Source organism: Podarcis raffonei, chromosome 14 (genome assembly GCF_027172205.1).
Source record: "Podarcis raffonei isolate rPodRaf1 chromosome 14, rPodRaf1.pri, whole genome shotgun sequence".
NCBI classification, from domain to species: domain Eukaryota; kingdom Metazoa; phylum Chordata; class Lepidosauria; order Squamata; family Lacertidae; genus Podarcis; species Podarcis raffonei.
The window spans coordinates 44448966-44464550 of record NC_070615.1 but is presented as its reverse complement, the minus strand read 5'-3'; the positions used below and the strand labels follow the sequence as shown (position 1 = coordinate 44464550).

The 15585-nt window shown below is 49.7% G+C and overlaps 1 protein-coding gene across 1 annotated transcript; it reads left to right on the top strand.

Moving 5' to 3' along the window:
- Positions 1-4608: 4608 nt before the first annotated feature.
- SNN (stannin) lies at positions 4609-14428 on the top strand. Its single transcript, XM_053364810.1, has 2 exons — positions 4609-4745; positions 12464-14428. The coding sequence occupies exon 2, from the start codon at positions 12554-12556 to the stop codon at positions 12815-12817; it is 264 nt and encodes an 87-aa protein (XP_053220785.1). The 5' UTR covers positions 4609-4745; positions 12464-12553; the 3' UTR covers positions 12818-14428.
- The last annotated feature ends 1157 nt before the right edge of the window (positions 14429-15585 follow it).

Genomic DNA, 15585 nt, shown 5'->3' with positions numbered 1-15585 from the left:
GCTCAGAGAGCTCTACTTGATTCTCTTTAGCTGCAGTGGAATCCTCCCTTTAAACCCTTTCAGCAATACACACAGGCATTCTCCATTTCAGTGTGAATTAAACAATTGTACTTAACACGCCTGCCAGCTTCCTCCTCAATCTCAGTGTTGCCCTTGTAGAACTCAGCAGGGAGACAAAGCCAGAATGAGTTCATTCTGCCTGCCATGGGCTCTGGCGCCACCTACTGTCGGGCTCCCTGGCTTCTGCCCTACCGGGACCAGCCACCCCTGCCCTTCTCCTATTCACCACCTTTCAAATCCAGCCTCACTCTTTCAAAATGCATTGCAACCCTTTTTAATTTGGACCTGGTTTTCGTACCTTAAAAGGAGGCCAGTTGGAAGGGGGTTGTCAACATCTGTTGTGATTTAGCTCTTTTTGCATTGCCTGTTGCATCGGGGTCTGTTGTTAACCATGTGAGTAAGGTAAAGGACCCCTGGCAGTTAAGTCCAGTCGTGAACGACTCTGGGGTTGCAGAGCCGGCATTTGTCTGCTCCGCAGACAGTTTTTCCGGGTCATGTGGCCAGCATGACTAAGCCACTTCTGCCGCAACGGAACACCAAAACCAGAGCAGCGCATGGAAACGCCGTTTACCTTCCTGCTGGAGCGGTACCTTTTTATCTACTTGCACTGGTATGCTTTTGAACTGCTAGGTTGGCAGGAGCAGGGACCGAGCAACGGGAGCTCACGCTGTCGTGGGGATTCGAACTGCCGACCTTCTGATTGGCAAGCCCAAGAGGCTCAGTGGTTTAGACCACAGCGCCACCCACGTCCCCTAACCACCTGAGTAGGTTGCTTTTTCATAATGCAAATTTGCATAGAAACAAACAAACCCTCCGTAAACATTCAGCTGTGTGGTTATTGGTCATGGGCTGTTTTGGGGGAGAGCAAATAAATCTGCCTTTGTTTATGGATTGTGGGCACGGACTCCTCTCTATTTCCCTCTGGCATCTGTTCCTGGGGGGAATGCAAGCACCAGCCTGCTAATTACCCTTGTTAAGTACAATTTTGTCCCTGATTTGTTATTGTGCTGGCCTCTCCTTTATGCAGAAGCAATCAAGGATCTGCATGATGATCATCTTTGGAGCTATGTCTCCCATAATTGGTTTCCTGAAAATATATTAACTTGTTGCCTTTTGATGTGAAAGGAGAAAGGGGGGGTATTTATTTCCCTCTCTTTAAGGCACTTTATATTTAAGGCTGTATTTAGACAGATGTTATGTTATGTTTTATGTTATGTTATGTTATGCTATCATTACAAGCTTATTATTATATTATATTATATTATATTATATTATATTATTATATTATATTATATTATATTATATTATATTATATTATTATATTATATTATATTATATTATATTATATTATATTATATTATATTATTATTATGTTATATTACAGCCATTGCTTTCCCCAAAGAAGCCTGGGAACTGTAGTTTGTTAAAGGTGCAAAATTAACATTCCTTATCGGTATTTATTTGTACATAATATATAAAGTCCTAAACAGCCTCGGTCCTGTATACCTGAAGGAGCGTCTCCACCCCCATCGTTCAGCCCAGACACTGAGGTCCAGCTCCAAGGGCCTTCTGGCGGTTCCCTCACTGCAAGAAGTGAAGTGACAGTTTTATATTCTGATTTTATTCTGTGAATAAAATCCTATAAAGAAATTAATAAAATATTTGTACATAAATTCCATAAATTAAATAAAATAAAATAAACAAGTCAGAGGGCATAACCAGCTGCTGGAGAAACATCTCAAGGATGACGTGATGTGGACTGAGGCATGTTCTTTGATCTCCTTGATCTGGAAATGAAGCCTTATGAGGAAAGGTTGAAGGAGCTGGGTAAGTTTGGCTTGGAAAGCAGGAGATATGAGAGACATAGTCAGATATCTGAAGGGCTGTCACATGGAAGATGGAGCAAGCTTGTTTCCTCCTGCCCTGGAGGGTAGGACTCGAACCCATGGCTTCAAGTGACAAGAAAGAAGATTCCAACAAAATGGCAGGAAGAACTTTCTGGCAGTAAGAGCTGTTGGAGAGGGGAACGGCCTGCCCTGGAAGGCTCTCCTTCCTCGGAGGTTTTTAAGCAGAGGTTAGCCATCTGTCATCGATGCTTTAGATGAGATTCTAGCATTGCCAGGGGGTTGGACTAGATGACCCTCGGGTCCCAGCTCTACGGTTTTAAAATTCTATGATGCCTCATTCTCTCTACTTTTATTGGAGCTACAACAGAGATATGGAGGAGGGTGTTCTGCAACACAGAAGCTGGCTGAGCAATAATGACACACGTCCTATGCACAGTTTGCCCGAAGCTCGTTCAAGGCCGATGTGACTCTGGCTCCTTGGGCAGTGAACCATGTTGATCGACTTAGTCAGTGGAGCCTGTTCAGAGAAGGCTAACTGGAGGCTGGCAGTGTGACGACGGCGATGATGTTAAACTTGTTCAGCCGCCGGGAAAGGGAGAGGACTTGCCGACCGACCCAAAGGAGGTGTGCTCTGCTTGGTTCTGCATTTTCCCTTTAAAAACGCAACACAACAACTCTCTCTTCTGTTGCAGAGAAGGCGAAAAGGCCTGGAAATCCGAAAGAAGAGCGCTTACCAAATTATCACTTAATTGAAAGAGGGAGCTGCGTTGTTGCACAGCAATGAAGCCCACGATAATGGGAAATGAAAAGCTACAAAATCTCGTTCATCTGCAGCAATTTGTCAGGCGAGCTGCTTTCATCAAAGGACACATGTCTCAAAGCCTTATAGCAGAGTGAGGACACCCACCGGCTGCCTAAGATCTGGGATACGGCCCTGCCAGAGAGCCGGACATCCCATAATAGTGTGGCAGATCTGCAAAAGAGGACAGAATTTGAATGCCCTTTTAAACTGTGAGCTGGGATGGTTATTCCACTAGTTTGAATCAATCCATCTGAAGGTTCTGGTCAGGATAGGGTTTGAGCAACACCCTCAGGTACCCGGTGGCAGATCACAAACACAACACACAATTATACAATTTTAACAGTGCCCTATGGTGCTGGAGGAGACTCTTGAGAGTCCCATGGACAGCAAGAAGATCAAACCGATCCATTCTGAAGGAAATCAGCCCTCAGTGCTCACTGGAAGGACAGATCCTGAAGCTGAGGCTCCAATACTTTGGCCACCTCATGAGAAGAGAAGACTCCCTGGAAAAGACCCTGATGTTGGGAAATATGGAGGGCACAAGGAGAAGGGGACGACAGAGGACGAGATGGTTGGACAGTGTTCTCGAAGCTACCAGCATGAGTTTGACCAAACTGCGGGAGGCAGTGGAGGACAGGAGTGCCTGGCGTGCTCTGGTCCAGGGGGTCACGAAGAGTCGGACACGACTAAACGACTAAACAACAACAATCCTGGAGAATCCTGGGAACTTTGGTTTGTTAAGCGTGCCAGGAACTGTGGCTCTGTGAGGTCAGCATCCTTAGCAAAATACAGTGGCACCTTGGTTCTCAAACATCTTGGTTCTCAAACGCCGAAAACCCGGAAGTAAGTGTTCTGGTTTTTGTATGCTTTTCGGAAGTTGAACGTCCAATGCGGCAGTCGGCTATTGTTTCACGGGGGGCCTGCACCAATCAGAAGCTGCACCTTGGTTTTTGAACATTTCAGAAGTAAAACAGACTTCTGGAATGGATTAGGTTTGGCTCTTTTGTTTTTTCTATTTATTTTGTATTTTTGTTTTTGAAGCTTTTTTGGTTAATTTGTTTTTGTGCCTGTGTGGAACCCAGTTCAGCTTCTGATTGTGTGACTGCGGAAATGGATAAAAGCCCCCCATCCAAACAATGACTTTCATCAGTGCAGGTAAGGGGAAAAAAATCATTTTTATCATCTACAATACTGTTGGTTTTTTTTATAGTACAGTATATTGATTATTGCTTTCATTTTATGGATCAGTGGTCTCGTTAGCCAGTAAAATCCATGTTAAATTGCTGTTTTAGAGGTTGTTTTTAAAAGTCTGGAACGGATTGATCTGTTTTGCATTACTTTCTATGGGAAAGCACGTCTTGGTTTTGGAATGGACTTCCGGAACGGATAAGTTTGAGAACCAAGATACCACTGTATATTGTTTTAATACTATTAAGGCTTAATTGCTTTTTAACTATTACCGTTTATATGTTTTATTTAGCTTCCTGTGTCTCGGTCGCTTTAATTTGCGTGAGAAAAGCCGGGATATAAATAATGACAATTAATAATATCAGGGGAAATCGCTTTACGTGGCTAGCAGTACTGCCTGCCAAAAGAATAGAAACAAAACGCGTTGTATTAAGTGAAATTCCCACTGAGACGCTGATTCATTTATTTTTCCTGGGGGCTTTAAAAAGAGTGTTATCCGCCAAACCGATTTGGAAATGTGGAGAACTGGAGGAACCCAAAGAGTATATTTCTGCATCCTTAACGCCGCTGGGGGCGGGACAGGCAGGTGGGGGCTGTAAGTGGGCGTGGCCTGCTTCGCCCCCGCCCCTCGGCCGTCAGCTGTTGCTAAGCGGGCAGGAGCTCTGCCCGCGGATTGGCCGCTGCGCCGCGGTATATAAAGCGGGCGCCGGCGCGGGTGGCAGCAGTTCGGGGCGCTCGGCAGCGGCGGCTCCGGGATGGTGGCTGCGCCGGCGGGGGGGCTGCAGCAGCAACAACACCAGCGAGCGAGGGGCAGCAGCGCCAGGCGGGCGTCGCGGGGCGCCTTCCCGGTGAGCTTTCCCGTGGGGGGAGGCGGGCGCTTGCAGAGAATCGGGGGCGGGGAGGAAGGCAATGCATGGGTGGTTGCTTGCATGTATGGGTGCGTGCATGTTTGCATACGGGGGGTGGGAGATAGGGGCCTCGGCGGAAAGCTAGGCCCGCACCCCAGATCCTTTTGCAAAAAAAATGAGAGGCGCAGTTTAAAGGGGGGGCGCGTGGGAAGCCCCCTCGCCAACACCTCTCTCTAGACGAGCCTTGGCGGTTGCAGAAAAGTTGCGGAGGGTGCAGAGGCGGAAAGTGCGGCGCCAAGACTCCTCGATCCGGCGGGGGCCCGTTTTTCCCCCCCTTCCCCCACCCGCGCCCCTCCTCCGCCACCGCGAACAAAGGAAGAGGCCGGCTCTGCGCACAGCCGAGCTGCTGCGGCTGCAGCCTGGTTGGTGGGGGGAAGGAAAGAGGGGCTGGAGGGGTGGCTGCTGAGGTTGCAAAAGCCGCGCCTGCGTTGCATGCATGCGTAGCAAAGCCGACCCCCCCCCCGAAAAAATATGCACGCAAAGCCCCAGTGCATGGGGCGCGGTTCGGGCAGCCTGGTGTGGAGGGGGAAGGGTCCTCGTCTTCTGTGTCCCACCCCCAATTGAGAGGCCTGGTATAGTTGGCTGAGGTTGAATTGCAACCCCCACTCCCACCCCGATCCCAGCCCCCTCCAGACTTGCGTGGTTCAGGCATCCTTCTCTCTTCTCCCTCCTCGTAAAATCTGTCTTTTAGACGAAGATTTGGGGGGGGGGGTCCCTACCCATGGCTGTGCATACATGCACGCACACACACACCCACCACATTCTGCGCCATGTGCCTCCGAGCGCAGAGCCCACCCCCTGCTCACGTCGCCATCCCAGCGCATGCAAAGACATGCGGGGCCAGGGCAGCGCACTCTCCTCGCGGCTCTTACTCAGTTGCGTCCTGCTTCCCCAGGGAAAAAATATACAATTGCGCCCAGAATATTTCCTTTTCCTCCTCCTGCAACAGCCCTGCTCCTATCAACCCCAAACCAAACAGACCCTCTGTTTGGACAGAGGTGAGGAACCTGTCAAAGGACAGCCTGCTCTGTCTGTTTACGTTTTGCCCCCCCAAATGTCACGCACCAAAGGTTCGCATTGCCCCACAGCTGTGGTTGCATTTGTGCAGGGAGTGGAGTGCACAGGAAGGGGGTGTCAGGATGCCTTCAGCAGACAACTGCAGACGCTGGGAGTTGGGGGCAGCTGGTTGTGTTTATTTCTGGCCAAGGGGGCTGTGCGTTGCATTTCTCCGGGGATCTAGAGAATTTGCAGAATCTGAAGGAGGCAGAGGGGAAACTGAACTGAATACCCCAGGGTTTGCTTGCGAGGGGAAAGGGGCTTCCCAGGGGGAGGGGAGAAAGCTTTTGATGCTTCCAGCCAGCGGAACACCATTGGCTGGGGAGAGATGCTCAATTTTTGCAGCCTTGGTTAACTGTCAGTTGGCGAGCATAATGAGCCATTGAGCGCTTGCCCTTTCAGCCGAGGCGGTCTGTGTGTTGCTTGGTGCTACCCGTCGTTAGTGTGTGGGACGCTCCCCTCGGCGTCGATGTACAAATGACCTGTCCCCTTGATTTCCTTCTGGCCAATGGGGTTTGCATGCATCGTTTATGGTGGCGGCTTTTCGGACGCCGGGGACTGCTTTGCCGCAGAGCTGCCGTATGGCTCGAGATAGCCAGGTTTCTCCTCCACCATCAAGGGCTTTTGGCACGAATGGGATTATGTAATCCTCTTTGCCCGCAGACTGGAATGGACACTGGATTAGAAATGCAGCTGGGACCCTTCTGGGAGGAGTTGTGGCTGAGCGGTGGGGCATCTCTTCTGCATGTAGAAGGTCCCACCTTGAGTTTCGGGCGTCTCCAGGCACAGCTGGGGAAGAGTCCCTGCCTGAGAATCCTTGGCACTGAATATTGGCAGTGCCGCCCAATGCATAGAGCAGCTTTCTGTGCACATGGTGACAGCCAAGCAGAGCTGAGCTGTAGACCAGGAGACTTCTAGAGCAGTCCCTTGAGCTTCTGCTGCCTTGGAGGTGAAGTGCTGTGATGTAAAATCAGGGCTTTTTAAGTGAGTGTGGTTTTTTTCTGCCCGTAATAGCGGCCCACCCCTCTCTTCCGAGCCAGGGAATTATCGTGGGACTAGAACCATGCTCATAAGTGATAAAGCAACCTCAAAGGTCCTGTAGTCCAACCCATTTGAGATACTGAAGATTCCCACTGCTACAGCATCCCTGATGGGTTGGCATCCAGCGTCACTGCATAATTGTCTCGATGAACAAGAGACTGCCGGTTTCTGAGATGGCCTGTTCTGCTCTCAGACAGCTCATGGGCTGAAAGATTCCTGCATTAGGAGGTTGGACTAGATGAACCTCAGGGGTCCCTTCTAACTCTACAGTTCTTCCAGATGCCAAGTCCCCAATCCCCTATTGGTGGCTTTTTTTACTACGATTGTTTAGGGACAGTGCGCCTCCAAATACCAGTTTTCTGGAGGAGAGTTGCAGCATCCCTGTGTTCTTAATCTAGAGGAAAGGTTGCGCAGTGGTTTAAAGTGTGGTTGTCCCTTCACCTGATAGAAGGCTTTGTTGGGATAACCCCCACTTCCCCCCCTCTCACTGTGGACCTAATGAACTGGCCTCCAACTGGGAGTAAGAGCGACCTGTAGCCTCTTATCTTCTTTCCCATCTCTTTTTCAAAAAAACATGCTTGCAGAAGCCTTGTGACTTTGTGTCACCACTGTCTGGGTTGATGACTAGTGCTGTGATTTGTGTGAGTTGTTCTCCTGCCCTGACTTGGTGAGGTTCTGAGAGATTTATGGTCCGTGCCAGGAGAGACTGAGCAGATCCAGCTACCTGGCTTTTATGGGGGGGGACGGGACCGCTTTTCCCCTGGGAGAGGCTGATGTTCAAAACATGCTCGGGATAAAAAGCGCTTCGTCTAGACCCGATACAGGGTTCTTTCCCTCTTTTTTGCAGTGATTTCTTCAGAGGACGGCGAAATCTACTTCGACATTGCAGAGAGATGACTTTGACACTAGCTGCATTCACATGCCGTTTCGTTTCCCCAACTGTTAATTTCGTCATTATATCTGAGTTTCCTTCACACGGCTTTGGAAATATAGCGGAATATGGCACTCATTTCCGTGTCGTTCGCTTATTTTTTTCCCCTGGAAGCAAGTAACACCGAAATGAGCTCTGTACTTGTGCTATATTTCACTGTATATCTGGAAGTGTTTGGGGGGTTTTTTGTCTGTGTTGCCCAAGCTCAGATATAATGCTGCAATTAGCAGGTAGGGAAACATCAGGAAAATAGTGCTAATGGTTGTGTGAGTCCAGCCACAATTGTGTCGTGGTTCTTAGTCTCTGGGGAACAGCAGCAGGAGAGATGCTCTTGCACACAAGCCCTGCTAGTGAGCTTCTTAGTTTCTAATACAGTGGTACCTCGGGTTAAGTACTTCATTCGTTCCGGAGGTCCGTTCTTAACCTGAAACACCACTTTAGCTAATGGGGCCTCCCGCTGCCGCCGCGCCGCCAGAGCACGATTTCTGTTCTCATCCTGAAGCAAAGTTCTTAACCTGAAGCACTATTTCTGGGTTAGCAGAGTCTGTAACCTGAAGCGTATGTAACCTGAGGTACCACTGTACTGCTGTGTAAAGGGCTCTTTTCTCTGTCCTGACTCGGCTACCCCAGTTTCCCTGGATGGTTCTGAGTTCTAATCCTGTACAGGGCGACAACGTCACCTTTTAATTATGCTTACATTCAAGTTCAGAAACTGCAGTTTGGGTCAGAGAGCCGCCCCCCCATGGTTGTCACCCAGCAGCTGTGAAGCGCAACAGCCGTTCTGGAAACGTTAAAACGGAGCACCGGAAAATCGAGCTGGCAAGCAGCTAACGTCGATAATGACAGATCTGATTAAGGGATCCCACATTAAAAGCCTGTCAAAACCACAATGGTCTTAAAAAATGTATAAACCTCTGGCATTTCCATAACTTTAGTCATATTTTTTTCTAGATCAAAAAGCCCAAATGTTGTAAGTCTCATAGGGGACTTGCCAGATTCCCCCCCCTTTTTTTAGATAGGGCTACTATTAATGCCATCTTCAGTGTGGCCATGCCATAGTTGTCTCCTAACTTGGGTTTCACTGCTGTGGAATGAAGCCTGGAGTGGTTAATGCAGAATGTTTGCTATCCTTTCTCTACCACCTGTTATCTATCACTGCCCTGCCTCCAGCACTTGTTGGGATCTCGTTCCAAGCCCCGCACCCCACCCCACCCAGATCCCACCTGTTACTCCATCTAAGCAGCTGAAAACTCAATCTAAACAACCTTATTTAGCTAGTAAGCACACAATAAGCGTCCAACTGACTCAGGCCAAAGGCAGTGTTAGAAGCCAAATGGCTCCTTAAACCAAGGTTTCTGTCATCCAGTTGCCATTTGGGGGCAGGACGGCTCTAAAGTCTTATTTTTCAAATGATGGACTGTGATTGATTCTCAGTTAAATATCTAGTTTGTTCAAGAGGACGTGTTTCGCTTCCTGTTGAGTCTGTTCCATTTGTAAATTGAGTCCCCCTGCTGCTGTGGGAAAGTAGGCCTTGGTTTAAGAACGGACATCTGGAACGAATTAAGTTCGTAAACCAAGGTACCACTGTATATATTGGCCTATACCTCTTTTTTCTTAATGGTGACAAGGACCATTCATAACATAAGTGTGTTCTTCACAACTGTGAGCAGGGCAGGTAAGTGAAGACAAGCGACGGCAATGAACTTAACGTTCACTGCTCCTGCCCGGGCTGCGCAGAAAAAAAGCATTTTGGTTTCTGAAATTCATTCTGATTGCCCAGATAAAATATAGCTGACAGAATTCTACCGGTTGGGGGATTAGTGAATGAAAACAGTCCAGATCCAATTATCCCCGGTTGGTGGAGATTTGGGGCACCATCCTGGCACCCAGGCATCTTCGCTTGGTCACAAGTGACCAATAACTAGGTGCAAAATGTGCCTGGCTAATTTTGATCACTGGCCAAAGGGGACCTACAGCCCTTCCCCCCCCAACCTGGCACCAGGTTGACAAAGTCTGAAATAAGAAGCTCCTTCAAGCAAAGCTGAGGTGTCGGTGGCTTAAAATACCTTTCAGGGCAGAATTACAGCTTGCAAACAGTGGAAGCACATTTTAAAGTTTTTGTGTCTGCACAGCAGTGGCTGGGAATTGCAAATGGGGAGAGTGTCGTTGCCCGCCGGTCCTGATTTCTGGCTTCCTGCGGGCATCTGGCTGGCCGCTATGAGGAGACGGTGATGGAGCTGGGCGCTTTGGGCCTCATCCAGCAGCCTCTGCACCCTCAGGCAGTTGCACCCTGCAGGGCGGACTGGTACCATCTCCCCTCATATGGCAAGAGCAGGTGGTGCAATCCGGGGCTCCCTTCCCTTTGTTGGCATGTTGGCGGCGCCTTCTCACCCCTGTGCGCTTGTGGAGATGCCGAACCCGTTGCGCCAGCTTTGAGGGTTTTGTGTTCTTTGAAGCAGAGGATAACTACTCTCTTTCTCCCTGGCTGTGGTGTGAGGAAGAGAACCTCGAGAGTCCTGTGAGTCAGGATGAGGGAGGAATTGGGCTTGGTTTGCATTTAATGTGCATCTCCCTAATTCATGAGGTCACAGACTTGCTGGATCAGTGTCCCACATCCTGTCCAGCATTCTGTTCTCACAGTGGCCAACAGTGGGGAGTCCAGCTGATACTCAAATGCTTTGCTGCCTGTGGAGCAAAGCCAAGATGGATTCCAGCCTTCTCTCCATGACTTTCTCCCATCCTCTTTTAAAGTCAATTTCAGGGGGTTAGACTAGATGACCCTTGTGGTCCCTTCCAGCTCTACAATACTCTGATTTTAAGTGGGTGGCCTTCCCCAAGGGAGTGAATTGCATCGTTTCACTATGTGCTGTGCGAAGAAGGACTTAATCTGTCCTGAATCCATCCAGTTTCCTCTTACTCACTTTCTCAATTTCATGTTTAATTTTATAACTTGAATTTTCTGAAACAGTATGGGAGCCAAAACACCCACCGCCCTTCCAGATTTGAGCTTCTCAAAGGTTTTGCAATGCAGTTCTCTAGCCAAATAACGTGCAAAGTGCGTATACCCCAGTAACATGTTGCTAAAAAAAAAATATGTATGTGGTAGTGAAAATAAAATGCAGGCGTGAATGCGTAAGAAATTCACACTCAAAACGCTGGTGACTTTTCATAAGAACTTGGTATGTGGCCCTCGGGAGGCTGCCCGGATGGGATGTGGCCCTCGGGTTGAAAAGGGTGTAAGAGAGGAAGGGCGCTTCAGACACAGGCAAATGCATGGATGGAGTTTGGTTTATGCTTCCGGAAACTTGCGGGTCTCCATAGGAGCGCCTTGAGCATCTGCACTCCACAGTTTTGACACCCGATGCTCGGAGAGCGTGGAGGATGCTGGCAAGGTTTCAAGCATCCTCTGGTAATTGCCTGGAATAGCTATAAAAAGCAAACCCGAGATCTTGGAGCGACTGACAAAAGACCAGCAGGAACGGGGCTGGGTGGTGAGCTGACAGCAATACTGCGGTTGAGTCAGGATAAGCCCCTTGGAACCCACCTGTGCCTTAGCAAATGAATGGGCAGCATCTTCGCTCCACTAAGGTCTACATCTCCTTGTAGAGACTTTTAGGTATAAAGCACATTGATCAAATTCAGGCCCTGCCCCAAGGCCCTCTGCTGAGCTGACAGCACTCTTCCCAGGCCACACCCTTTCTTGGCCACACCCCCTCATCCTCCCTGCTTTGCATCCTTGAGCGTTTCTGCCTGACTGGAATTTGTCCTTCAGCTGTGATTATGCCTCTGGCTTGCCTGGACAGAGGGTACGTTGGACGACAGGGACGTGGGTGGCGCTGTGGTCTAAACCACTGAGCCTCTTGGGCTTGCTGATCACGGTTCGAATCCGCGCAACGGGGTGAGCTCCTGTTGCTCTGTCCCAGCTCCTGCCAACTTTGCAGTTCAAAAGCACACCAGTGCAAGTAGATAAATAGGTACCACTGCGGCGGGAAGGTAAATGGCGTCCTCCGTGCACCAGTAGCGGTTTACTCCTGCTGGACACATGACCTGGAAAGCTGTCTGTAGACAAACGCCGACTCCCTTGGCCTGAAAGCGAGATGAGCACTGCAACTGCATAGTTGCCTTTGACTGCACTTAAATGTCCAGGGGTCCTTTACCTCTTAGGTTGGACAACAGCTCCCATCATCCCTCATGATAGGCTGTTCTGTTGGGGGCTGATGGGGGTTCCAAAACGTCAGCTGATATAGCACGAGACTCTTAGGGTCATGGGTTCAAGCCTCACTTTGGGTGAAAGAGTCCTGCATTGCTGGGGGTTGGACGCAGTGGTAGAAACTAGTCCGCCGAATGCTAGGCTCCAAATAGCTCCTTCGTAGCCCTGCCAGGAGATATCTGGAATTACAGCTGTCACCTTCTGCCACAAAAGCAGCAGCGCTTATCATCAAGCTGCAGCCCTTAGCCCAAGGCCTCCCGGGCCAGGACCCCAATTATAGTGTGTTTTAACACCTCCAACTTAATTAGCGCCTAGCTTATACATCTTGAGTTTCTAGCACTGCTTGGGACCCTCTTGTGTGTAGCAAGTAAGGGATTAATCGGAAAACAAGAATTGAAATCTGTTCTCCTTATATTCCAGGAGCTAAGGAGCAGCTGAACGCCTCTTCCGACTGACCGGCTCCAAACGGATAAACCGGCAGCCTGTGGCCGGTCGTCGTCAGAGGCAGCCATGTCAATCATGGACCACAGCCCGACCACCGGGGTGGTGACGGTCATCGTCATCCTGATCGCTATTGCTGCTCTGGGCGCCCTGATCCTGGGTTGCTGGTGTTACCTGCGCCTGCAGAGGATCAGCCAGTCGGAGGACGAGGAGAGCATCGTGGGTGAGGGAGAGACCAAAGAGCCCTTCCTCCTGGTGCAGTATTCTGCCCGCGGGCCGGGCATGGAGAGGAAAACCAAGCTGACCCCCAATGGCACCGAGGCTCACAGCTAACTGGCTGTCTGGGGAAAGGGGGGGTCTGCGTGGCCGGGTTTTGGGGAACCGGTACTGTGAAGCAAACCTCGCCCTCCCGGAACGAGAGGTTTGTCCTGTGGCTATGTATGCACTGAGGACGGCTTCCTCTCCGCCCCTTGAGCATCGCCTCCTTTTTTGGCACAAGGTCCATTGCCGGCAATGGACAGTTGGGGGACATGGGGGGGTGCGGCATTGGGAAAGGGGAATGGCAACACTCGGCCTGTTACTTGAATTATTCCACTGAGCCTCTTCGGAACGGAGCTACTGACATAATGTGAACTTCAACTGTGAACTGGCCGTGTACATAGGCAGCCTCAGCGCGGAACGGGACAGATGCGCTTTTGCCGGGGTGGCAGGGAGAAGAGCAGCACTCCTGGATTCCGGGAAGACGCATGGCCGCCGATGGGATTTCTCCAAAGCCAAACTGGGGGGTGGGGTGGGAAGCGGGGAGGGGGTTCTTTTACATGTGCTTCGTTTTTTGGGGAGGGGGCTGTTGCAGCTGTGTTTTTAGGTTTTTTTTAATGCTTCAATTTCCTTCAAAAGACAACAACCCTATATGCTAGAAAATCAACAAACCATTAAGGCCCAATTTTTCCTTTCCAAGCCTGCTTCCCGCCCCCCAGCCCACCCCACCTTCGGCTCTCAACAGTCTTCCTTGATCGGAAGCTGCTTCCGGTGATGCAAATCTGCTTCATCGTCTCCTTCGTAGCTCTTGGTGGGATCTTCCTAGATGCCATGTTTTTCCCCAGCGCAAATAAGGAAGTGTTGTTCTCCATGGCAGGCAAGGATCTCTTGCTCAGTTATTTCCTTCAAGGCCTTTTCGGGTAGGTGTGATAGGAAGAAGGTGTCTCCTTTAGTTACTAGATGGGGACCTTGAGGGTCGAAGAGGCTGTCCTTTGAATCGCCCGCTTGTCCATTGGCGAGCAACCCTTCCGAGTCATAGTAGCTTGTTGCAGCTGTTGTTGAAGCAGGGAAGTGGATTTTCTCTGGACTTGGGGGCTGCTCAAAAACTCCTGGAATGCAGGTTGATTGTGTGTTTTTTAAAATGTGTTTTTAAGTAGGGGGCCGAAGCCAAAAGGCGCAAGGAAAGAAATGTGCTTTTTGGTGACGCTGTGACCGATCGTAGTGATGTCGAGTGCTCTGCAAGCATAGTGGCTGTGAGGAAGCTGCCACGTCTAACCAAGTCCGAAGCAAGCAGCTAATGACAGCTGTGTTTTCTCCTCCCCACCCCCCCACTCTAAAAAATATGGGTACATAGTCGGAAGGCTGCTGGTGGACTTGGTGGTTGGTGGCTGAGCAGGCCTGCTTTGGTAGTAAGCATGCGAGTAAAGAAATGCTTTCTGGCCCCCCTGCTGAGGCTCCCACTTTTAAAAGCTGTTCTCATGTAACTAGTCCCTAATTTATCTCCTGGTGCACTGATGGTTTACATGCACTCCTGGCTGCCAGGACACTTGTAGACAACCTCTTGTTTTATCAAGATCCACATGACTTTTCGCTCAGCTGTATAGAGCTCGGGATCTGTGTATTTTGTAAATAAAATGCCGTTTGCTTTCTTAAAATGACAGGGCTCCTGTAAATAACTTGACAGAGCAGACAGTCTTTCCTTTGTTCATCTTTTTTTCATCTTTGCCAGTTTCCATAATACCCCAGTTGTGTTTCTTTGGTAAGGTTTTGTGGTAGAAGACAGTCTCTTTCTCCCCCTCCCTTATTTTATTTTTTCAAGCAAGACGGGAGCAGGGCGGAACATTTCCCTGTAAACTATCCGGCATTTTTCTCCAAAAGCTCATTAAGTAATAATTAAAATATGGGTGCCAACTGCAAATACATCATCAGGTGAGGGTGGCACTTTCGAAGTGCTTAGTTAGCTTTGTTTGCTAAACAGCAGTAAAATAAAAGTTGCTATATTAGATAGCTCCCCTCGAGTTTTGGACTTTGGCTCCAACCATCCCAGCCCCCATGGTCAGTCGGCTGGGACGAAGGGAGCTGGAGTCTAGCCACACATTAAGGGCACCATGTTGGCTACTGTTGTTCGAGGGCACCAGAAACTTCTCTGAATTCTCAAAATGCAAATGACTGTAAATTTAGAGTAATTTGCACAGAAAAATTGAACTGATTTATTTTTCTGGGAAAGCCCCCTAATCACCAGTGAGGCTCTCTGCAAAATCGGCTCACCCCCCTACTTTTCGGAAACTTCCCCTCTCAAGCCATTTTGCTGTAACTCGAATCGCCTAGCCAGGCCGAAAGAGGAACAGAGAGGGTCATGGCCCGTTAACCTCGCTCTTGCCAGGGCGCTGCTGTTCCCTTGCCTGTAGATCTCTTGGAAGCTGAGGAGGGCCAGCAATAGGGCACAGCGCCCAAAGTGGCAGACCAAGGCCTGCTGCCGCATGGGGTTAGGAGGAGCCGTTTCTGAGAACCAGCACAGAGCTCTTCCCCACCGTCCTATGGACCCGGGACAGATTTTCAGCTCTGTTTACTTGCTGGGAAACGTGTCGTAGACAGCAGAAGGCAGGTCCCAGAGAGTAGTGGCAGCTGGCATCCCACACTTGATAGCAGAGGGAGATTTGCAGGCCTCTTGTTAACCTCCCCGCTTAAACTTCCTTGGAAACGAAGGTGACTTGTCGCTCACCAGGGAGGAAAACGCAAGGCTGGAGCAGGCTGCAGTAGGGGAGCCAGCTGCAAAGGCCTGTTGCAGTGCTCACTACAGAGTCTTTTGGCTGCTGCTGCACCCAAATAATCGTGCTATCAGC

What these genes read in the sequence shown, in the direction of transcription:
- SNN (XM_053364810.1), top strand. Translation starts at nt 12,554, where the DNA reads ATGTCAATCATGGACCACAGCCCGACCACCGGGGTGGTGACGGTCATC.